The sequence below is a fragment of the Takifugu flavidus genome, chromosome 6 (assembly GCF_003711565.1).
Source record: "Takifugu flavidus isolate HTHZ2018 chromosome 6, ASM371156v2, whole genome shotgun sequence".
NCBI lineage: Eukaryota > Metazoa > Chordata > Actinopteri > Tetraodontiformes > Tetraodontidae > Takifugu > Takifugu flavidus.
This window is the reverse complement of record NC_079525.1, coordinates 4,655,597-4,680,753: the sequence shown is the minus strand read 5'-3', so window position 1 is coordinate 4,680,753 and position 25,157 is coordinate 4,655,597. Positions and strand designations below refer to the sequence as shown.

At 51.5% G+C, this 25,157-nt stretch overlaps 1 protein-coding gene across 1 annotated transcript; it reads right to left on the bottom strand.

Annotated features, from left to right (window-relative positions):
- Window positions 1-1,603: 1,603 nt before the first annotated feature.
- Window positions 1,604-23,296, bottom strand: mtnr1aa (melatonin receptor 1A a). Its single transcript, XM_057034531.1, has 2 exons — window positions 22,823-23,296; window positions 1,604-3,075 (listed from the first exon to the last, which is right to left on the bottom strand). The coding sequence occupies exons 1-2, from the start codon at window positions 23,004-23,006 to the stop codon at window positions 2,207-2,209; spliced, it is 1,053 nt and encodes a 350-aa protein (XP_056890511.1). The 5' UTR covers window positions 23,007-23,296; the 3' UTR covers window positions 1,604-2,206.
- Window positions 23,297-25,157: the final 1,861 nt, after the last annotated feature.

Sequence of the window (25,157 nt, the reverse complement as noted above, 5' to 3'; positions counted from 1 at the left end):
ATTCAACAGAAATGAAAAGAAAAAGGTTTTTTTTCCTCCGACCCTGACGGCTGTAATAACACACCAGAGTGTAATGTCATTAAAGTCTTTCTCTACAAACACGATGAGTGCCATCGACCTCGCTGGAAACGCTCATTTACCCACCTAAAAAAGCCGTGCTGGTGACTAATTGAAGGCTGAGTTCAGCATCTGCACAAACGGGGGCGCTGCAGCCTGGAAACCAGCTCCGCCATTAAAACGACGGCGTTTGATGATGCTTTAGAAATGATGATGGGAGCCTTAAGGATCCTCTCCACTGCTGTGACGCAGAGGTGACTCACAAACGAGCTCTTCAGGAATGGCGACGTCAGGTTGCGACGATGAGTTCAGCCGTAAATTGAGGTTAGGACTAAATAGGACAAATGTGTGCTTTGTTCTTTTGGATTAAAGAGAATATCCTCTTTGATCCTGTCACAGGGAAGGACACCTTCACTTTCCTTTCTTCTCTTGGTTGTGCTGGAATGCCGACCTTTGGCCATGTGACCCGACTTTCCTCTTCCGTGTTGCCGCACACCCTCGGCTATGGAAATCTTTCTGGATTACAGCCTGTTTGGGGGCAGTGAAAATCCCCAGGATTTTTGCATTTGCTCATTCCCAACCCCATTCATTCCTCTCCTGCCACACACAGCTCTTGGGATTAAAGGAGAGAAGAGAGTGGGGGGGGGGGTGGGGGTTTTGGGGGGGCGGCCTACAGGGAGTAGGCTGCGAGCTGGCTCTTTGAGCTCTGGCTTTGAGGATGATGGTCAGAGGACATTATGTAAGCCAAGTGGATTTCAATTGCACAGTTGAGTATTCCACTTTGATGCATGATTCCTTTGTCCGTGTTCCACTTACCAGGTCGCCCAAGCGTGCTTCGCGTGCACATGCAGGCGCCGATGCACAGCTGACGGCGGTCCTTCGCGGCCCCGAGTCCTTCACGCCACGAGAGGCAGCTGTCCCCACCTACGCGTTATTTGCTCACCTTGAAATTTGTTTGCTGACAGAATCCGATAGCCCGCGTATGCACACGGGGCAGATGTATGGAAAAACGCCCCGCGCGGTATTTTCACGCTTATCGGTTCAGCCGCACGGCTCGGGCGCCTTCACAGCACGCCAGGCTCGATTGTCGGTTTGCTAGCTCTGGCCCGTCAACGGCTAGTTTATCTCATACCTCTTTGATAATGAAAGCGAGCCTGTCTTGCTTTAGTTCTAACAAAAGCTCCCACTTCCTGTCCAACCCTGATCCGCCCACCTGATGTCTGCTTGGCCGCGCAGCTTTAATGTGTAGTTTAAAGGCGCCGTTTTAGTCTCGTCGATCCATCGAGACGGCTTTAATGATGGATGGTCTTGGACCTTTTTCCAAGACGTTAATAAGGGGAATGAAGATTCCCATTCATAGATTTGTGACGTTGTTTTGCCTTTCTTGCTCGCGGCGTCATTCTCCAGATCACCTTGACGTTTAGGGCGTACTGTCCCTTTAACACAAGCTACTTCAGCAATTTTCAGGCCACTGGAAGATCTGCCGCTACTATCGTTTCTGCATGAATTCAAGTAATCTGCGGGTAAAATGGAGAGGAGGCAGATGCACAATTAATATCAGATTTTATTTTGCATATGAACAATTCCTGATATCCATGCATACAGTATAATGAGCTCATGAGGTGAGATTAAAATAGATTTATATATATTCCACCAAATGTATTGCAGGATATAATTAGACAGCAGCAACCCATATCGCTTGCACTTAATTACTGTAAGAGTCACATATGAGGTTATTAAAATCGGTTAACTTGGCATTTGTTAACGTCTTGTTCTGCTTTAACCCGGCCCGATAGAAATGGTCTCGTGGCCGAATAAAAAGGCGTCCTAATTCTTCTGGAACCTGATATATTTTACTATATACCTACATGACATTTTATACAAAATAAATACTCATGGTACATTTATATCATCACTGTAAACATGAAAACTAAACGGACGTCATATATTTACTGTACTACCAACACCAGGTCAAAAAAAGTGCTTGATAAAAGACAGATATGCACCCCTGCTCTTACTGTGATTGTTCAGGGGTCACGAAGCACCATGGTACAGTCCGCTCAGGTGGCGTAGGCTGCTCTATACTCATATTTGGTATTGTTTTGTTTGTTTTTTTACGTCCGTCCTCTGGGTCACTGGGAGTTCTGGCTCAGACCGAGTCCACTTTCACCTGGTTGTTGTTGGTCATGAGCGGCGATGGTTTGCTCTTGAGCCTCTCCCCCGCGTCGTTTGAGCTGTCCTGGAAGAAGATGCGCGCGGTGCACACCGACACCACGATGCGCTTGTACTCGCGCCGGAAGTTCTGGTTCAGCACGCCATACACGATGGCGTTAAGGCAGCTGTTGAAGTAGGCCATGAAGTAGCTGGCCACGAATAACCACTCGGGGATGAGGGGGACCACCACCTCGGGCTTGATGGCCACAGCCAGGCCGATGAAATTGAGCGGCGCCCAGCAGACGGCGAAGAGCACGAACACCACGAACATGGTCACAAAGTTCCTCACATCGTGCGGCGTGATCTTGGGCCGATTGTCCGGCTTGACCCGCCTCCTCACCTGTATGACCAGTATCCAAATCCGCAGGTAGCAGTAGGTGACGATCATGATGGGTAATATAAAATGAAAGAAAACCACCGCGATGGTGTAGGCTGAGCTGGCCGACTGCTCGAAGGTGCAGGAGTACACCCGCGGGTCGTACTGGAGCGACCCGACAAACAGGTTGGGCACTATGGCAACCACAGTCAGCAGCCAAATCAGCATCACATAGCACACAGAGTTCTTGTCGCTGTAGAGTTTATCGTACTTGAGGCTGTGGCAAATGTAACAGTATCGGTTGATTGCGATGCCTGTGATGTTGAAAATGGAGCCGATGACGCTGACGCCCATGAGGAAGCCGCTGATTTGGCAGTGGACCGAACCCAGGTTCCAGCCATTGTGGAAGATAGAGGTGAGAACCAGAGGGTACGGATAGATGGCCACCACGAGGTCCGCCACCGCCAGGCTCACCACAAAGATGTTCCCTGCGGACACAGGGAAGAGACACGTGAGCCACATGACCGCGGGAGCAGAGCGGAGGGGACTGCGTCTTTGACGGACGAGCCGACCCAAATCCCCAAAGTGGAAACAAGCAGAAACACGGTTGCCGCTTGTGGTTTCGTGCCAACTGTAAACGTGCTTTTCTTATATCAGGACCAACTTAACTGGGTAATGAGGTGTCATGGTCAGAGCAGGAGGGCAGAGCAGAGGGGGGAGTTCAGAGCGGGTGATGCTCCACTTCATTAAATGAAGTAGAGCATCACCTTATCTCGCGCTTCATCCCTCTTCAATTTGGCTCTGGCGCACCTCACCTCGGTTGTCTGTGAAGTAGAATGTGTGTGTGTGTGTGTGTGTGTGTGTGTGTGTGTGTGTGTGTGTGTGTGTGTGTGTGTGTCAGCCAAGGGAATCAAAGCACCTGATCCCATTTACTTTTTATCTAACATGCAAAACACCGTGTGGCAACAACGCCTTCCTGGACCCTGCAGGAACCCAGGTGACCACGCTGGGGGGGTTATCAGCAAAATAAAGCCGAACTGCCGCATTCCAACATTTCATTTGCGCAGCGCTGGCTGTTATTTGCGAGTGGGCGGGTTAAATTTGGCGTGGGGGGTGGGGGGTAGCAGCTGAGAGTTCAGAGCGCTCCGGACATTTAAACAATATCTTGCATCAGCCCGAGGAAAAAGCCTGGAACTATATTTTGTTTGTGTTTGCGCATAAACACTGGTGTGAACGCCATTGCGTGCAGTTTTCCGTGATTGTTCCGCATGTGCGCACTCCGCCGTTGCATTCTTTTGTGACAAATTGATGGTAAACAATGAAAAGAGGGGCCCCTCCTTCACAGCAATGCATAGTCTAATCCTGGCAAGGTCTGTTCATGGTGCATTCAAGGTAAACGTAATTTACAGGCTGGGTGGTAATCAAGGGCACAGAAGTGGATCCTTTGTCTCCGAACTGAAAATTAGACATGGCCCGTTGGAAAAACACTGGAGCATGAAGAGGGGAGATGGTTCTCCACCTCCGAGTCAAATACATGCCACGCACATGAGGGAGACAAAAGAAGAAAACGCTCCGAAAACACCCGCGCACACTCCTTATCGCTCCGCGTCGCGCTGTACTTTTATCGTCCCACGACTGGAGGATCGAGACACCGCCCCATCCCGCTTCTCCACGACTGTCACAGATCACACGCTGGCGGGACGTGTGCCACAGACGGCTGTGAAGGCCGCGCCGCGCCGCATAATGACAGGTCCATATCCCGCCTTTGCCTGTGACATCCCCTGTCACGGAGGATAGGATGCGCTCATATCAGATGGGAACTCGGCGCGTCATATATCTCCACAATCTCTGCAGGGCGAGAGGCAATTTCATTTCTGCGCTGACGTTTCGTCTGTCAGTATCAGACACACTCCCCCGACCTGCAGGCGGACCTGTCAGTCTTACCTGAGCATTAGAGGCACGCCACTGATCTGCCCGCTGGCCTGTTATTGCCCATAAAACATACCCACTATTCTCCTGCAAGCGCTCATATGTGGCCATTAATTTTGTCCTCTCCTATCTGCCATTCATCTGCCCTCTGAGGGGAATTAGGAACACCTGCTGTTGGACAGATCCCAGAGCAGCTGGAGAGCTTTACTGTAACAGTGTGTGTGCATAATAAACCTGTAATTTCTGATGTCTTAACCCTAATCGCCTACCCTATAAACGAATATGGTTCCTGGGCGTATCTGCTGAGGCAGCGGGGACGCGTTGGACCCACCTGGATGGGTGGTGACGATTCCATAATGATGCCGATTTAAATGCAAACGGCATTTTTAGGTAAGGATGAACAAATGGGACATATTACCTACATGCTGCCGTGAGTGTGTCGTGTTATTAAAGCGGGGGGGGGGGGGGGCGCGTTCAGCTGCAGGTCAAAGGTCATTTAGCATGTAGACACGGCCAAATGAGAGCGTCCCCTGTGTGTGAGACAGTATGGAAACATGGTCTTTAAAGGCTTCCCGTCCCTCCCCCGGTGCGTGTTTACTGTAAAAACCCTGTTACTGGGGTTTAAACTGCAGTCACTCAGCATTAACAGCCTTGACCTTGACAAGGTCGTGCTGTGAGAGGCCCACAGGCCACCGGCTGCACTCTGGCTCACTATCTCTGTCAGTGTGACCGGTGCCTCTGTTTGATGCATCGCTCCCAGATTCCATCCATCTCCACAGATACGGATGGCGTGAGCTGCCTCTTCCATTTCTGTAATCCCTCATTTTTTAAACCAATTTCTCTCCGGGATTTAGGAGCGAGCGCAGCGCCTCTGAGCGTTTTCCCGCCGTAGCCTGTAATGAATTTTGCCAACTCAAAGGACGTACAACGAATGAAGCCAGCCAGCTCGACTTGAAACTATTGTAATGAAGTCCATGGATCTTTTTTTTGGTGGGGGGGATTTTTATTTTTTTTTAATCAGCATTTATTGATCCAGTCCGCAGAAACGCTCCGCTCAAATCAGGTGTAAACAAGTCAATAACATGAGGATGACTATTTTAGTGAGGCCTCCGTTGGCGGCGGTCTGATGTTTACAAATTCCAAATCAGCGTGGAGGCCTGGGGGGGGGGAGTAACCAGCATTTCCACCACCACAGCTGTCCATCATCCATATTGTTTTTTCCCCCTAAAATTAGATTTGATTCCATGATTCGCTTTGATGTCCGTGTGAGTGGCAGGTGTGTGATAGGGCGGTCCGGCGTGTGTTTTCAGAGGATTAGAAAGTTAAAATCAGCTTAAACTCTCCTCATGTCGGCGCTCGCCCAGGTTTTCAAAACGTGGTTAGAGTGGAGCTGGACAACACGTCAATACAATCGTCATTTCAGCCAATATCTCCCGGCTTCTAGTCCGAGAAGATTTACAGTAAAGCCGTGCTTTCAAATGACTTTTCATTCTCAAAATGGCCCTCGCTGCTGTAGAAATGACCCTCTGTGCACTCACGTTCACGATCTCAGCACTGACGGCTTGATTTTGCAGGCGCTAATAGTCTCGGGACCCGCTGCAGCGTGAATCTGACTGGTAGTTAGGAAGACACGAGAGTATGGCCTGGAGTGCTTTGTAAATAAAGAAGGAGCGCAGCGCCCTTCTGTCATCCATCCTGTCGTAAACAACACTTCCTGCGAGGTAATCCCACTCCTCAGCGAGTGCGTCAGAGGCCGAGGAGTGAAGTTTGCTTTTCATCCCAGTAAAGGTCGACTGGACCGTTTCTGCCGGCACACCAAATGTCTCACAGCTGCGCTGTCATTAGCAGATAGGCTGTCCCAGATTAAAGTAGGCCTGGGTGAAAGGTCAAAGGGAAGACTCCTCTGTAACAGGAGGAAACCTTCAGCAGAACCACACCGATAATTATTACGTGCTTGACTATTACTTCTAAAACTTGCATGCTAATGTGTCTCCACCTTGGAAAAAGTCAAGCAAAATTAATTTCTGAACGTTCCACATAGTCGTTTCTGGCAAAATATCCTTTAATATTCCCCTAAGCGGTCCACCTACCGACAGTCTGTGCAGACAGCTGTCCACCAACTGTTGGAAACAGAACCGATTTAAAGGCCTCCTTCTTTGAAAGGGGGAAACTTATCTCCATGTGCTCGGGAGCAGCTGAGGGAACTGAGCGAACGTCAGCTGAGACGCTCGAAACGAACACGCTGCTGCCGCAGGCACCGCCCAGGAGTCCAGTCCAACTGGAGACCAGGTAGGCCAGGGGACGGGGCAGGTGCCGGGAAAAAGGCGGGAGTGCCGGGAAAATGAAAGCACGGAAGGCCTCCGGTCTCCTGCTCGGGGGCGGCAGAGCGCTCATTTGAATTTATGTTAATGTCTGAGAAGCTGTGGCAGGAAGGGAGTATTTCCATAGATTTCGTCCTCCCTCCATCCTCTGTAAACATCCGTTTCCACGACAACCGCTCTTTGCCTCCTATGTGGACAGAGAAGGTGAAGACTCGGTGATGCCCCGAGATAATTCCCAACTAATCCGCGGCGAAGAACACCGTTGTAATGTAATTTCTCATTAACGGGGCTTCTCCCTGAAGTCGGAGGCAACTGTGGAATCATCAAAAGGCAGCGGCGCGGATGCGCTCGCCGTCGACGCCGCAACATCCAATTTGGAGAGCGCCGCGGCGTCGAGCGTCACCCGCGCACGTTTGCATTTTCCCCAACTTCAAACAGCAACCTTCGCATTACAGCACGCATCAAAACGTGCGTTTCATTAACGCCCTACGCGGCGCGTGGTATCCCTGGAAACACGGGTCACGCTGGGAAAAGTCTTCAGATGAAACGCGGAATCTGGTACCGCGGGGTACGGAAAAATCCTGAAGGTATGTTTTCCAATCTCAAATATGAGCGTTCCTCTTTCTATTACTGAGATATGCAAATGCCGCTCCGAAGTGACGGCGCTCAGCACGTGCGGACACGGCGGCCATGTGATGAAATGTGCACCAACAGATAGTTTCCCCCACGACACCCGACGCAGATTTCATATGTAGAAAATGACCCCGCTAATGAGAAACTGACTGCAGCCCAGCTGCGATAGCTACCTGAAGAAAAGGCAAGAAAAAACCCCAAAACAGCGCTTTTCTTTTCTATAATGTGTGTTGGAGCCTGCTCGGCTGCGCGCAGCATGTGGCCGATACCTGCTGTGGGTTCGGATAAAACAGAACCCCTGACGGGAGCGTCCGGAATCTGCAATGTTGATGAGCCAAATGCCTTTATGCAGGAAGGCTCAGTTAACGTCTTAAACAAAACACGACATCTCCCTATAAAAACCCGAGGAGCAAATCTGTGCTACACCACTGTCAATGTAGATTTCTGGGTGGAAGGAAATAAAGATGCACGGTAGATTTTTGATATTTCCTCCGCTTTGATCATCAAAGGAGGAGACTTCCCCGCACAAATCCTTCAGCCCCGCGACTGACAGAACCTCAAATGTTCTGACTCAAAGAATGTGGCTGTGGTGCGTTAATGAGGTAACACACTCATCCGCCACGCCTTTATTTACATTCTTTCACGTTCCCTTTAAAAAAGAAACCCTTCCAAAACATCACTTTTCAAAGAAAGGGCTCCATTTGGGAATCCTTTTATGTCATGGGAGAGCTGATAATAATGAGTGACTGTGGCAGAGTTCCAAAAAAGATGAGCGCGGAGTGTGTGTGTGTGTGTGTGTGTGTGTGTGTGTGTGACTGCTCAGTTAGCAAGGTATTGTGGAATTCTCTCAAAATATCCCCCAGCTAATATACGACAAGAAAAACCTAATTACCATAAGACGAGGATGACAGCTCATGGCCGCATGGACAAAAACGTGCCAAAATCCAGGCAAGAATGCCTCCGGACTGTTGTAGTTAGCTGGACAACATCGGAGGGGAGAAGCAGGAAAAACAGGGGGGGATAGATGGAAGCAGCCGTATGAAGGAGGGAGTGATTACATCCCCGGGTCAATATTGGATTTACGGATATTGTGTTTATGAATAAAGCCGGTGACAAGCGTGGATGATGAGACTCTTCCTTTAATCTCTTCACTTCTTGCACAGAAGCTATTTTGGGAGTCCAGGATGAGTTGAAAATACTCACCAGAACGCGGAGCATTAACAAATGCTGGGAGACAAAATCCATCAATCGGCCTTTCTGTTGCTCCGCAGACACTTTGTTTCCAGCTGCTGAGAAGAGCGGAATATAAAAGCACTCCGGGATTTAGCTAATGTTGTTTTTTTTCCTACCCCGGTGAGGCAAAAGGAAAGAAGGGATTTACAAACTGACCCAAAGTGCCCTCTCTGCAACGGAAGCACCAACCTGACAGAGAGGACTGGAAAGCGGCATTATGCACTGTCAACCTGATTCCCGTTTCTGTCAGGCAGAACGGCTGTTGTGTAAAACAGCTTGCTGCCTGTAGCCCCGAGACTGTTGAAATGTCAGGATGAAATTTCAATTACGGCACTTAACAGCGAACACGCAAGCTGCCGCTCCCGTTTGCGGCGCGGCGGGGACCGGCGGGTCATTTTTACACCTCCGGAACGGCTCGGCCACGTCAAACCCCCGATACGCCGACTCTGTCGGGAAAAAAAAAGACGCCATCCTTCCCGCTGAACGGCCGCGGTTCCAGTTCTGAGGCTCATGTGTTGTGAAAACACCTGTCCGCCACGCTTACTTTCCCAGGGTAGGGAGCGGGGATGACAAAACACCACGGGTGGTGTCACACTGGATGTCAGCCAGGCCCCCACAGCTGGTGGCCTGACACGGCGTGACAGGTCCAGTCACGTCTTCCAGATAAAGCCCCCCAGACAAGTTGTCCAATGTCATGTTGTCAATCTGATTTCACAGCCCTCGCCAACGAGCAGCGAAACAGCAAGGAAAAATCTGACAGCGCGGGCTAGCTAACCAACGCCGGTCGCAACTTGGATGCGTTTGAAACAATCGCAATGTCTTTCTTCCCACAACCCCCCGCCCATCCGTCTTTCCATCCTACCGGCCGTGACGAGCATCGGGTCATCGTGTGGTGACTACAGTACTTTTAAATCCCCTGAGGAGCACTGGGTCGGGAGAACCATGTGGCTGTGGCTCGTGTAGCTGCTGGTGCTGCAAAGATTTAGAGCAGGCTCCAGCTGTTCCCCCAGCCAGAAACACTGTTTCAGCATCTGTTCTGGAGCACCATTTTACACGTGTCCCCTGGAACATATGATAAAAATCCACCGTTATGAAAGCGTTACATGCGCGGCTAAATGAAGCTGTCAATCAGCCCCGAGCGAGCCGCTTACTGATGCCACGAGCTCAGGAGAACATCTATTGGACCACGTTCTGCAACTAAGCTAGCAACCCAACAGAAACTCCCAAACTCCGGCCAAGTCTTCCATTCTCCGTGGTAAATTCGAGCGGTTATCCCAACCATGTCGCGCCCATTATGGCAGTTTATCCCGAAAGAATCGATCATCCGTGTGAAAGTCCCTGCAGACACACAAAGCCGACGCCTTACGGGACAAAAACAACTTTCTGAGACGGTTATTACCCTAAATGAGCTGTTTGCCAAAATTGCCCAGTCCATCCTCCCTGAGAGGAGTGTGGCGGGGGGGGCGTGGCGGGGGGGGGATGACCCAGATAGGGCCAGACCACAGTAGATACTGTTATTGTGACCATCGCTCACTGCGCATCCAAACCCCAAACCACTGCAACCGCCTGCTGACAGCTGAATCTGCCATTCAGTCGGAAACACATCCGAGCCTCTGCAGCCTCCTCGTGCGCGCTCCTACTCCTGCCCCCTGAAAGGAAGGACTGGTGAGAAAGCCGACCCAAGGCAAAAGTGTTCCCAGACAGAGCGCTGCTGTATTCATGAGCATAAAGGAGTGCATGTGTGAGCGCAGTCACATGGACTCATCCAACACAGGCTCAAACTCAGCTAAAGAGCCTCCGGGTATATCAGCTGAAGCGACGTGTGGCCGCAGCTTTGATGTTCAACGCAAATACAAACGTAAATACACACATCGATCAGACAGGTGATGACATATTCACACATGTAGGTGCTCAGAGGTGCACAATGCCAAGGAAATGGGGTATTCAATGGGCTGTTTCACTATCTGTTGTGCAGTTGTAGACCATCAGCCAGCACTGGACACACACACACACACACACACACACACACACACACACACACACACACACACACACACACACACACACACACACACATTTTTAGCAACCAATTACGGGTGGCTTGGAATCCCATTTGCAATTACCAGGCAGCTTGATCCTGTCAGAAGATTGGATTGATTCCATTTATGTCGTTTAGGTCCCTGAACAGCAAGTATTTAATGAGGAGTCACTGCCACTAATTATGAAATGAGCACAGTCACCGTGCATCAAGGTTATTTAAGATATTTTACCATGGAAACCCAGCCTGAGACACATTCGGGGGGAGGACACTTGAGCAAGGGAATCATTCCCGTGTCACATCTCAGGGACTCCTGGCTGAAAAATGACCAGCGCTGCAGCTAACAGCGAGGTTCGGCGGAACTTTGACCGGAGAAACACGCTGTTCTGACCCGTGGCCCGGCCACTTCCTTCAAAAACAATGGACTCATCAGTCCTAAGAACGGTCAAGACAGAAAAACCGCACGCAGCATTTATACAACCTGACTTCCAGACCTGCAAACAAAGTGAGGAACTATTGTATCAAAGTGAGAAAAGCCTGCGGGGGTGAAGCTAGCGCACGAGCTCACGTGCAAATGCGCAGGCATCGTGCGCGAGCCATAAATCTCAATTGTGCGTTCGGTGTAGAGAAAGTCGTGACTGCAGATGTTCGCTTTTCCCTCCGTGACCTGTCAGATAGGCGGATTTTGCTGCCACTTCACCCACAGAAAAAACCCGGAGTCAGATTTACGTCCAGGCATCTCGGACTGCCTTCGGAAGCAGTTTGGCGGCGCACATCGCCAGCCCTCTACAGATTTATGGTTCTTTAATGCACTCAACTTGGATTTGATTTCAGGTTTAAAGGACATCGCTGAGTGATTATTCCTCTAAATTTAGCAGGTAGCGTTTCTTTCACCTTGGACCTCAGATGGAAAAATGTAAGGCTCTATTTTTTCTCCGTCCATCACACGCTGTTCCCACTCACAGGAGCAACTTGGAGCCTCCAGCCTGCCTAACGAGCACGTTTGGGACTGTGGGTGGACCCTGGAGAACCAGGAATCTGCCCATAGAGAAGCCGCCAGTTGAAACGTGAGCTCAGAACCGGGGTCGCGTGCTGCTGAGGACTCCTCTCACCTTCTGTGGCCTTCCCCTTCGTCTTGTGTCCCCCACCCCTGGCCGGCTGCTCCACATCGCCGGTGGAGCTGCGGATGGTGGAGAAGCAAATATTGCATATGGGCCGAGTTACGTAATGTTACATAAGACATCACGTCAGTTCCGCAGACTCTTTACCCCGACCATGAAGTCCTTTTCCTTTCAAAATGGGCCGAGTGTTGACGCGAGACAAGAGCATTTCTTTGTCTTGAGAGCCGAAACGACCATGTGACAGGAGCTGTGCAGACCCAGCACTGCACCCGTGAGAGGGAGGGAGTTACTTATGGAACTTCTATGTTGATATCGTGTCGCTCCTCCAGTGGAAAATCGGGGTCAAACTGGAGTTCAAGCATCTGTTGGGCATCTTTGTAAGGGATTAAGTCATCGTCCTAACTGACCCTGTGTGACCTGGGATAGCTCAGAGCAATCTTCCTTCTCCATAGTTTGGATTCTTCTCTGAATGTCATCCTTTCTTAAGTGTTCGCAGACATATATATAATACATACGGGGGCTTTGGATGGATGAGCCGTGTTTTATTGGAATGGTTAATGGCTTATCTCGCCCCCCCCCCCCGAATGTCACTCCGAGCTTAAGCTTTGGACACAGTCTCTAATTTCCTCTCTTGCTCGGTGAAAACGGTTCTGCTTCAAAGTCACATACAGAGCAGGCAAAAATGTCATATCCTGCCTAATCCTCATATTAAAAAGCCTCCATCTTTCATTTTTTTCGCGGCCAGTGGTTTTCTCGCATTCGCGCCTTCCCCGATCTCCCGTCGCAGAAATTCCCGTCGTAATTATAATGACGGGATCAAAGGTTCGCTTAAACACACGGTCACGTGCGTTCGCAGGCACGACACACAATAAGCATCAGCGTAAACACTGAGCAGCAGCAGGGATGTAGGCATCAATCGGCCGCCCACGCCTGACACGGAAACCTCCTCACATCCACTCGACGTTCCGGAAAACACGTCACATTCCGCAGCCTCTCCAACGTGCTAACATCACGGCTAATGCAGGGCACGTGTCGGATGCACGTGTCGGATGAGTTTCATACTAAAACGTTTTGTTTTTCACTTCCCAGGCTGGGATGAAAGGGTGACTCTTTCCATTTTTCCCCCTGGGAATTCTTTTCCGGCAGCAGGGGAACTATTTATCGGAGCTCTGATCAACTCTGACAGCGTAGGGACAGGCCTCGCTGGCCACACCCCCTGCTCCCGGGGAGCCGATCGGACCTAAAATCAGGCTTAAACTTGTCAAGTGTGTATCAAGGCGAACAGAAAATGGATGGCTGGAGGCATTTTGTGGACTGTACTGCAGCCATCCACCAGAGGGAGCTGGAGTTCAATGCCCTGATACGCCTCCTCAGCAAACTCCAACACCACACATGGAAAGACAGAACTTTTTTAGGTTGTTGTTGCCTGCTGGGTTCTTAACAGTCATAAGACTCCTTTTCTCTGAAAGATATAGTGTATTTTGTGTCAGCTGCATTCCTTTAATATCTCCATTCATCCTGCTGATTATAATAATCTCCTTGAGTTGTAATTTAACTGTTGGAGCCACTTGTTTGTCCAGATTGGTTTTATCCTGAATGTCTTTCCTGTCTCCGTGGACCAAAAGTTGTTCGCATTTGCACAGTTTTAATCATTTTTTAGGTCATATTTATCTGTCTTGATGAAAATAATTGAATAAAAACAGACTTGATGGAGGAGCTGACAGCAGCAGGGCTGGAAGACTTTCAGGAATGGGGCTGTTGTGGGGGAAGCTCTAAATGGAAACAAATGCCTTCACGCCACCCCCATAATGGCCTTATCTGTAACATGGTCATTGGGAGCCGCTATCACAGAGACACTGTCCTTTCGATGGAGCTAACAAAGCCTGCAGTTCTGAGCCAACAGGAGGCGCAGGCGCTGAAGAATGGGTGCAGTTCCGGGAACGTTGGTTCGTTAAAGGGACGCATCTCCATCATCTTCTGCTCATGATGGCGTCAGCGGGGGAGTCGACCAAAGTTGCTGGAGAATCCAAACTTCTGACGCGGCCCGGCGAAATCTTTCCCATATTAGCTCCCCTAGTGGCAGCAACAGGAAGTTGCGTCACAGCTGACACGTTTCAGGCCGATTCTTATCCACCTTGCGTACTCAACGACTAATTTTGCGTGCTATTAAGCCACTTTGGCCATCCCACGTCCCAGTCGCACGGACACCGCCTCGTTTTGGTGGGTGGCTTGCATCCGCCGCCTCCTCCGTCAGCAAAACAGCGGTCCATAATCTGACACGGAATCACACCTAACGTTCCGAATACAATTTTCTGAGACGCCAGCTCACCTGCGGCAGCAGAGTCGGCAAACACAGTTTTAATAAATTTCTACGAGATCACGCGCATCGACCCACGTCTAGGGTTTTATAACAAGGCAACATTTTTCATAAAACCTATCAGGTTACTGCTTCATATTGCCGCCCGCCGCTTTTGTCTCTTCTAATATTCTCGGAGAACCGCGGGCTCAGTCTAATTCACAGTCTGCTGAGCGGCACCAACTTCCTACGGCATCATTTCCTCTTTTCTCCTGCTTTTGGACGGAGCCCAAAAAAGGCGGGCGCCAACCCAATGAGTGTTTCTGAACGCGTGACCGAACGCGCTCCTTTGGATGGCGTTGATATAGGAAGGCGCGCTGCGAGGAGGAAGACTAACGCTGAAGAGCGGCGCGCAGGAACCACCTAATTACTCTGTAAATGTGATAAGCAGCGAAGTAAGGTGTCATAATCTGCCTCCTGAGAGTCGGTGCACACCCCCACGCTGCTAAGTGTGGTGTGTATGGGGAGGAAACGTAAATACCAGGACAAACAAGGACAAGCGTGTTGAAATCGTCTTCCTGTCTGTGGTGGACGTCGGCTTTAACCGACTACCCGTATAATCCTCTGAGGGGACGCGCTGCTCCATTCAGTCGCAACGCCGGGCGCCTGACTGCGCCAGCGATTTCACCGGCGTCGAGATCAAATATGATTTTATAGGACAAACAAATGTGGAGGACATGTCGTCATGGGGGGGGTTTGGGAGTCCAGGGGCCCATGAATTTGGTGAAAATATTCGTTAACCCTGGGATGAGGGTTTTTTGGCTTCACACAGCCAGTTCAGCGTAACCCCGAGTTCAACCCAGGTTTGCTTCATCCAACCCCGAGTTTCTCCTGGTCCCAAGCGAAGCCGCAGCCTGATGACACTCGTGGGTATCCGTGGAGGAGAATATGATGAACTTTCACTTTCCCAGTAGCCTCCAGACAATCCCAGTTCATGAGCCGTGAACATGTGATTAAACCCAACTACACTTTCAGATTATTTCCCCCGCCACTGCCGGCCGATCGAGCTGATTTGGGTTTAATAAAATCAATATGCTTATTAAGCCTGCAGGATGTTTAACCTGGGTCATCCCTCCGTGACTAATGGAGACGTTTCCTCCGCAGATGTGCAGCTGCCGTTGGATGAGTTCTCTCTGCCGTCTTCCTGCCATTTCTAGTTATTTCCCTTCCTTTCTACACGCCTGCGATCCTGTTTTCTTTTGCGCCGCCTGTCTGTCTGGGTAGCGTCGTGGGCGTATCTTAGCAACAGCAACATGGCAGAGTAACGGTGTTCCACTGGTCAACGAGAAGCTCATTCCAGACAGGTGTCCTCAACCTAATCAGCTCAATTAGGGACGGATAGTTTAGCACCTCTTTTTTCTCTAATTACCACTCACGCGTCGACTCAGTCAGCAGTTTCCTGCCACAGGAGCTCTTTTGCTGCTGCTGCAGAACTGATTTTTTATATGCTCACTTTCTGCATATGCACTCATTAATATTTCCACTGGGGAGAAGTGGGGAGGGGGGGGTGTTTTCACCTGTTGCCATGGTGAATCATGTTACTTGCATTCCATTGATAAGGCTTTTTGGAGCCTCCTGCACACGCTTCACTCAGGGAAATGGTGACTTTGTTGGTGGAACACCTGTTCTGAGACCCAAAGGTGGACAGGTCAGAGTTGGATAACCTAGAGTTCAGGTTGTGAAGCAGAGTTTGCTAAAGCCGCTATCTGAAACGGGCCCCAGGTCAGAGCCATGAGGGGAGGGCTCCTGGGCGCGGGTGTGTTTCACTGACGCAGCCTTGAAATTATGCCACCAAGTTCACGTCACCAAAATCATCTCAGGAACTGCTGCAGCAGAAACAGGCCGCCATGACAACCTGTCATCAGAGGGGACCGAGAGAATGGCTTAAATACAGGAGGAAGGGGGCGGAGTCAACCAGACACAGGTGAGAGGCATCAAGGTGATCAGGTAATGTGGAGACCAGACCAGACCAAACAAATGTGAGCGTTCTGTTGCAGGCAGGGTACATGATTGGGTGGTTACACACACAAAGACCACAGATCACCTTTGACCTTTCAATAAAGGGTCAGCCTGGACAGGTCCAGGATCAGTCAGTGAAACCACGAAACCTACATATGGCCTAATTCTGGTTCTGGAAGCAGCGGTATCAGACGTGCGTTTGTGATTAAAGCCCATCTGATTCTTTGATGATGGCTTTGATTCCTCTGTACTCTCTGATCCACCGCAGATCTAACAGGGATCACTTCGCTCCCCCCTAAATAATGCAAAACTCCAGGTCTTTGTTTCTGACACAACTCAAACTTGACATCCACCAAAATTAGACGACGGCATCAAACAACCAAGATGCTTCTCTATTTTGGGCTTGTTGCTAATTTTGCCAGGAATTCAGGCGCCTGTCTGACCTCCGCGTTTAAAATTAGGACGTTTCGCCCTCGGACATCCACTCCGATGTTTCTCCGATCGGTAATTTCACCTCAGAGGTGAGCCGGTCTGAATTAAGCCGAGCTCCCGGGGTCACACCAAATGGCATTTGTGCGCCTGCCATGTTAATCATCATTATGTCACCCGGCCGGATCCCCTGTCAGCTGATGCGGAGTGACAGGGCCGTCTTGATTGAGGTGTGCTGGAGCCCAGGACAGGGAAAAGGAGGTTGTGTAATTCTGTCTGACCTGGTTGCTGTTTGTTAACCTCCGATCTGACGCATCCACAGCTGGAAGCTGCTGAGTCCAACTGCAGGAGAACCAGGGAGGGTTCAAGGGCACCTTCTGTCTCTTCCCCAATTCTTAACTGGGATTCAAACTGGCACCCCTCTCATCACCAGCCAGTGGCGTGCACTCCTGGGCCGCGGCCACCTCGGCGGCCCCTGTGCGTGCGTAATCAAATCACTTCCGCTCTACAGTGAGCGTTCTACAGTATGCATGTGTTGTGCGCGGTTCCCCTCGGATGAGCATTTGGTTTTACTTGATCTCACAGCCTTAAGCCTCGCATGTGCGTCATCCCCGTCTCCCATCAGGCAGAAATGAGTTTTCACTGTATAATATTGTAAATGATTAAAAATAGAATGGGGGGGGGTGGAAAGGGTAGGGGCGGAGCTTTATACGGCTGATCGTGTCTTTCTTTTGCAGCGAAAACACAAAGTGTGCGAGACAAAGAGACAGAATGGGAGCAAGGGAACAGAAAGATGCACGGGGGGTGAGGGGGGGGGTTGTCCACAGTCATGACCAGATGCCAGATGCCTCCTCTTGTTAAGTCTGACCCGGTCAGACCGGCTATTGTTTAACACTTCTCAAAATACGGGCCCGGTTCTTTCTGTCCACTTAGCCGTGATGTCATGTGGAATCCACGAGGCTCCTGTTGCCCCGCTAGCTTGACGCAAAGTGCTATTGGCAGAATCCCTCCACAGGTATGTGGCCGGACGGCACAGAGGACGGGGGGGTCGGATCAGAGCGATGCAGACTGACAGAGTGTCACGGAATATGGAGCCCTGAAGGTCAAATTCAGGGTTCTTCTTCCCCGCCCAAAGGTGCGTGTTAGTGAAGGCGCCTCGGGGGAGGAGGGATGAAAAGAGAGAGGTGAGGTGTAACAACATGGGAGAGGCGAGAAGGAAAACAATGAGAGGAAACAAGATAAAGAAACCAAACAGAGAGATGTTTTCTCAGAGGAGGAACCAGGAGAAATAAAGTGTGCATTCCTATCAGACACCAGATGCCAATCACATATACAGAAGGCATTCTGGCCGGCGAGCTTCCCGCACCAGCAATCCTGCAGAAGTAAAAACAAAACCCATGTAGGAGGCCAGGCACCTTGTAAAGGAAGGAGCGAACTGAGCTCTTCCCTGACACATGACCCCAAAAACCCAGCAGGACAAGGTGGCACCTGCCAGGACTGTGAAAGCGCGGTCAAACAGAGTTTAACCCAGCAATTTCCCCCTGATTTTGGCTATTAATGCGACAAAAACATGAACGCCTGCGGCGGCAAAAGAGTTCGGCTGATTAGACGATTAAAGTCGCAGAGGAAAAAGAAAATTCCAGCCCGTGTCCCTTTATCCCCACCTTCCTCTCTGACGGTAAAACACGGCAGCAGTCACGCCGGACCTGGTTAGCAACAAAAACAAGGATAACATCACGCACACGCTCCCAGAGGAGCGGCCAGAGCCGCACATGTATCTGCTCCCTAATTAGATCCGTGTTTGATTGCTAATTCTTGCCAGAGTCCAACCCCCCCCCCCACCCCGTCTTAAAGGAAATCTGTTGGATTAATCAAAAGGCAGAGAGTCCTTTACATGTTTCAGGACGCTGCAGGAACCCTGGGAGACGCCGTTACTGCTGACTGCAGCAGCCTTGGGGGACGTGAGCGCCGCTGCCTTTTTCCCCGTGTCCTGGCCAACAGCGGGGGCATCAACTAATCTATAGCAGCCAGTTAAATGCCCCGTGAGTAAAATAAGGAGCTCCTTATCCGTCCCCACTCCGCGTTCATTTATTCAGCCAAACTATAAATTAATTGCAGAGTCGTGACCCCGCTGGCTGTTCTGGGTCCCCAATTAGAGCCTGTTTTTCACCCAGCGAACCCTTTATTTCCCCCACTGGGTTCTGATGCCGTGAAGCTGCCCCGCCACACTGTGCCGCTCCGACGGTTATCGCGGCGATCGCCGCGGAAACTGACAAACCAAGAGAGCAGCTCGGGCTTGCGTGCCTCCGCACATCGCTCATAGAACAGCAGGAGCGTTGGGGCATGATCAGCCAGATACGGGCTTTTAATTAAAGTTGTCTTGTTTCATTAATGTTAGCGTTGGCTGGTGCTGTCGTTGCTCTCGGCCCGGCAGAACTCCGGGCCAAACGCGTCTGTCGGTGTATAAGAGACCAAATCCGAGACTGTGGGCTTGACTTGGATTTATTTTGCAGGACGATCTGATAATATTTGTCTCAGAAGTGGAGCGGATACAGAGGAGTACCTCCTCTATCAACTCCAGCGCCCTCTCTGACCCGCAGCCTTTCCAGATATCGGGGGCCCCTTTCCCAACCTGAGCGCTGAGGCCCGCTTGGACTCTTGGATCTTAGATCTGCTCCATGTGTGGAGATCTAAAGCAACTTGAAAGGTCTAAATTTTGCTTTAACATCAGGCTTTTCTAATATTTCTGCCTTTAAAGGCCTGAAGGATCTCGTATAGTCTGGTATAATGTTGACATTTATCGTCCCCCCCCCCCCAACCCTAACCCCCCCTTCCCCCGCAACAGCCGCTCGGTTTATATAATTTCTGTAATTACAGCCAGCATTCCCACGGTGGACCCGGAGTTCACATGATGCATGTGTGTAATCCAGCATTACGGCTCTGTTCCGCTGTACATCACACTCCGGGCTGGCTCACTGTCGGAGACGTTGCTGCTAATAGAAAAACACACGTGCGCGGGATCCCGGAAACGGAGGATCACTCAGACGCAGCACGAGGGAACGAGGCTTCCTCGGCCGTGGAGGAATGTGCCGAAGTCGTACAAGTCCAGGAGCTAAACAGGCCTTTGAGAAATGGACGCTGCTCCCATCAAACAGGTTACTGGGAAACAAAAGGATGAAAGGAACTGTATCCCAACTGTCAGTTTTTAGCGGGTTCGGCAGCTCGAGCGCGTTTCGGAGGTTCTCTGCTCCAGATGGGAATTAGCTTCTCCTCCAATCTGCTGCAGCTGGAACTGATCAAATAAACCCGCACGTTGGTGGACGTTCCCACTCCAATGTGCAAACGCGGCGTCTTCCCGGAACGCTGGTTTAACATCATTTGTCAGAGAAGAAAAACAACTTTCACGGTCGCAACGGGTTAGCCGGTCACGGCGCTCTGTTGGGGGACACCGCGGCGGTGCGGGCCGGAGGGGGCACAGCGGGGGGCCGCCTCTGTCATCAGAGGAGGGTACACATGATAGAGCAGCCTGATACTGATCCCACTGATGCGGGATGCCTTACCGAGCGCGGGGGTTATCCTGGGCCGCCCTATCAGGCCCGGGAATCCTCCAATTTTTCATCTGGACTTCGGCCGTGCAGGGAGGACAAATCCAGACGTGGGAGAAGAAATGAGCTCCTGCTCCGAAGATCCGACTCAAGATTTGAATAGGAGATAGAGGCTCGGGTACACGGCGTCCTCCAACTCCAAACGGACGAACTTTAATCACAATCATGCGTTCCGAGTGCGCACGTCCCCTAACGAGGCCTTCAAAGCGCTTCGCTCTGATGAAAATCAAACAGAATGTCGCCCAAATGGGTGCACAGAAGCGGATTTGTTTGCCTTTCACACTCGTCTCTTTAAGGAGCGCCGCGGCGTCGCGCCTATTCCCACTCACAGTCTCCCAACAAAGCCTGCGGATATTTAGGAATCCTAAAATGTTCCTTTTAATTGGAAACACGCACAAATGCTGGTTAATTCTGCATTAAAATCATTATAGCCGGAGCGGTAATGCTGGAACAGATACGGTGGGGAATGACGCTCCGCCGGCACCAGGCCAGGAGGGAAGGGGAAGGGGGGGTGGGGGGTAAACTGTGTGACACGCTGAAAGGCAGACAGCACCGCTCCGGTGTGGCGCCCTTCTGCTCCGCGGAACACGGCTGTCACTCCAGAGTCAGAGCTTAAACCTCCTCTGCTGCCCAAACTGTCAGGCTTCCTGCTCCAGAGCCGCCCCGACAGGAAGGAGGCGCCGGTCCTGACGCGCTGCGCTTCCGACTTGACAAGTCAGGCTAACACGTGTAGCCGGAAGAGGCTTCCGAATGCCGCTGAAGTCAGCACGTTTTGGGATGGTTTGTGGATTCGAGCGAGCCAGAAACGATCAGCAGATAACTATTCCTCGCGCTGCGGCGTCCACGTGGCTCTGCCTTTGGAGCCTCGCGCCGCTCCTTCAGCGGGAGGCGGGAAAAGGCTTATCTTCAAGAGAGCAGCCGCGTTCAAAATGACCCAAAATTCGGTGCTGAGCGGAGCTCCAGCCGCGCGGTCCAAGCTGCTCTGTGCTGTAGGAGGGTCTGGGGGTGCAGGGCCCGCCTGGAGCAGGAGGCCGCGCTGCCCGCCAGCGCCTCCACAGAGGGATTTATATTCCTCCTTATTTCATTTTCCTCCTTCAGGTCTGACTGGAACAGCATTTCAAGCGCAGCCCGGAACAACAGCCAGTTCCATGAAAGCTGTCGGGATGCACCAGACCTGCTGGGGGCCGGTCCAAGCCGGATTTGTGGCCGCCTGCCTTTCAAACAATTATCCGAGGCATCGGATTCCCACTGTTAGCTGAGTGTCCAGTCATCCAACCGAACTGGAAAAGTTTCTCCTCAATCGATAAAGTCTGACAATCTGCATTAGATCTGCCAAGGGGATGGGGGGGGGGATTGGAGCAGAGCTGCGTTAGACATGCACGCCCCATCCAGAGCTCTGGATCAAAGCAGCCAGCGCAGATCAAAGACACAGACGTCATCAGGAAGCATCTAGGCAGACGCAGTTCAGCCGGGAATCCGTGATGGAATCCAGGGAGTTCCGTGGCGACGGGAGTGAATGAAGGCGTTTAGGCGAGTCACCGAACGCAACATGAATGTTTCATGGGCAGCTAAGTCAACCAGAAGCTCAGTTTAGTTCTGTTCCCGCTTCATTTTGACCTCCTTACATGTGATTAGCCGTAATTAACAGGCAACAGCATCAAAGATGCCCCCCCATCCCTAAAAGTCTCCTTCCTCTTGTCTTTCCTTCCCATCTTCTCCAGGATGAGGATGCTCCTCCAGCCTTAAACGCTGATCACCAGAAAACAACAGGAGCCGCTCTGCATCCCGCTCGGCTCCGGATAATGTTGTTATTCCAGGCAGTGCCCCCCCCCCATGATGGAAACCCGTCCTGACCCCGCTTCCCCGCGCTCAGTGAAATGGGAACGTCAGGAGTGTGTTTAGCAAATCGGCCCACAAGAGCATTCAAATGATGACAGTAGTAATATGCGGAGCTGCCAGTTGGTGCGCGTGTACCTCAGCACGACAGCAGACTCCTGGGAGCCCCCCCCCCGGGAGTCCCCCCCCCCCCCCATCTCTCCGTCCTCTCCACTATTAAATTATTTTACCCCCGACAGGAGCGCTGCTGCAGCAAACGCGTCCGTACACTGAGGGGGCGCGCACTTCCACGCACAGCCCCGCGCCATCATTAAACTCAATCTTTACATTTAGACAAACAAACAAAACAACAACAACAACAACAAAACACGCCACCGTCCTTCTTGTGTGAGAGGAATGTGGCACCAGAGAAGAGCCGGGCTTTCCTCCGCGTCCTGTCAAATTACGCACGCTCCAAAAGTAGGTTATGGTAAACGCACGGCCACGCAAACCTTTCCGACGCGTGGAAGTGTCATTAAACCGGGGAAAGTGACGACTTTGCGGGTTGTTTTTATTTTTTTGTAATGAAATAGTCCCGCCATTCACAGCAACGCGGCGCGTGAATCGGTGCGTGACGCAATTTTAATTCATAAAAGTGTAAATGCGTCGACCTACTTTAGAGTTTTGCTGCTACCCGCCGCGTCGCCGGTTCGTTTCTGTTTGTTTCGCGCACACGCACGGACATGCACTTTATCCAACCCCCCCCCCCTCCAACAAAGCAGTCGGCCGCCCTCACCTGCGTTGCGGAGCTTCTTGTTGCGGTACACCGAGAAGATGACCAGCAGGTTGCCCAGGATGTCGACCACGATGGTGAAGATGAGGAAGCAGCCCAAAGTTGTGGTGACCCAGGGCGGGCGGTACAGGGCGGCGTCACTGGGGTCCGGCGCGGAGCTGTTCAGGTCAGACCCATTTATAACCATTGTCCACGCTCGCTGAACTTTCCTCAACGGACAGCGGATTGAACGCGCCTCGGCTCCCCCGCCGCGCCTCACCACACCGCGGTTCTGTCGGACGCCGGTGGTGGGGAACTGTCGCCTCCCGCGGGTTTCATCTTCATCTCCTCCTCATCGCCTGCGCCCCGTGGGTCTCCTCCGCGTTCCTCCTCTGAGTCTGGCCGCCTCGGTGCCGCCGACGCGCCGGTGTTCCATTCACTCCGCGGGTCTGAAGCCGCAACTTGAGAGCGTGTGATGAAAGCGTCCGGAGAGGAGCGGTTTTATCGGCGGGGGAAATACTGACACCTGGCGGCCGCGCGGCGCAAGCGCAGCCCCGCGGATCCCTGCGCGCCCTACTTCCTCTCGTTTAGCGGCTGCGCGCTCATTCATGCACTTTGCGTCCGCGTTATTTCAGCAGCCCCATTCATCGCGTTTTTGACGGATCATTCATGCTTTTTCCCCCAGGAGAAAGCGCCCCCCCCCCTTCGCAGAGCACCGGGATTCGAACTTTGATTTGAACGGCGCACATTCGTCTCTGAAGTGAAGCTGAATCTTCTCCACCGGAAAACGCCGCGAACGTCGTGTCATTTCCACGTCTGGACACTTTTCACCACAGCAATTAATCCGCCTTTAATGCAAACGGGTTTATAATTATTGAAGCAATAAAGTGGCTTAAATGGCGAAATGAGCGCGGATCCCGCACAAAGGACGGCCCTTATTGTCCCCTAACAGTAAATGGGTCATCCACCCCCACTATATACAGTATAGGCGCTCGGGCACACGCACACGCACTGGCACAGCTGTCGTGGGAAACGTCAGATGCGATCCTAAAACTTTACACATATTTCTCACGTATTTCTGGAGCCAATCACATCAGCCCGCCAGATGTGCGGCTCCGCTCTCGTGAGAAGAAAGTAAAGGAACAGATTACTGAGTATTTTTAGTCTTTATTTCACTAATGAGAGGCCACTTATCCTTTCTGTCTTTATTACCTTTTTACTGATTATTACGCAGATCACCAGCTCTTTACCCCCCCCCCCCCCCCCCCCCCCGGTGTTCCCACACCCCCGGCGGCCATGGGGGCTCACGGGCAGCTCTCGAGGCTGAGTAACACCTTCGCCCACTTCTCTGGATCACTGGCGGCTCTCTGGGCCCACGTGTGGTCTCGCAGGCTGAAGCGTGTGAACCCTGACGTGCGTGACCCCCCCCCCCCCCACGCCGCCACGTCCCCCACCACACCACTCTGGTGAGCCCCCTCCAGTCAGCCCAGCGCCATGGTGGCCATGTTTGGGTTCTCCCCGATCGGGTCAGTTACTGGAGCCTTTAGCTGCTCGGGTCCGATGAGCGGAAAGAATCCAGGACTCGCTGTCGGCTTGGAAACGGGCGGCTCGTTCCACTTCTGGAGGTTCTTGAGTGAACTGACCTGGAAGTGTTTGAGTGGTGGTCACAGGATCCACCGAACGGAGATGGAACCATGAATCATTGATGGTTCCTGTTATGTAGCAGATGAGCTCGTCCTCCCGGTCCTTGGCGCTGCCCTTTCAGCTAGCCGCTAGCTAGCATCCTGCACTTAGCATCTATTTGGGGTCACTCTTCAGATTAGATGAGCACCTCCAGGAGGGCCAGCTTGAATCATTTGTCGTGATAGCCCCGGTAGCAGCTTGGCACATGTGATGAAGCAGAACAAAGGAAAAAATGAAACAAATGACTCTTTAATCAGACAGACAATGGTGCGGTTTATGATATCATTGCAGATCGAGTCCTTAATTAAGCTGTTTGTTTGCTCGTTGGAGACAAATTTCCTCACCCTGCGCAGGCGGCGCCGCAGCCCCATGCTAGCTCATTAGTAATCCTTTACTGCCTTTGTAAAGTTACGCCCTTTTTGGAAGCGAAGGTCAGAGAAAGTTTTCCCCTTCAACTCCGACTAATTGGAATTCAAGCTCGGAACCTTCGCCGGATGTGTTGCCTTTTACAGAGTCCGTCCGGTTCAAAAACACAATAAGCGTCTGCTCTCGTAAGTCGGGCTGTGACCGAACCACCGATGAGTCAAAGGAGTTTATTTCCTGCATGGATGATTCATAAAGGCGTCAGATTTAGGCGTGTGCTACGTCGGCGTCGTTAGCCAAACTCGCTAAATGA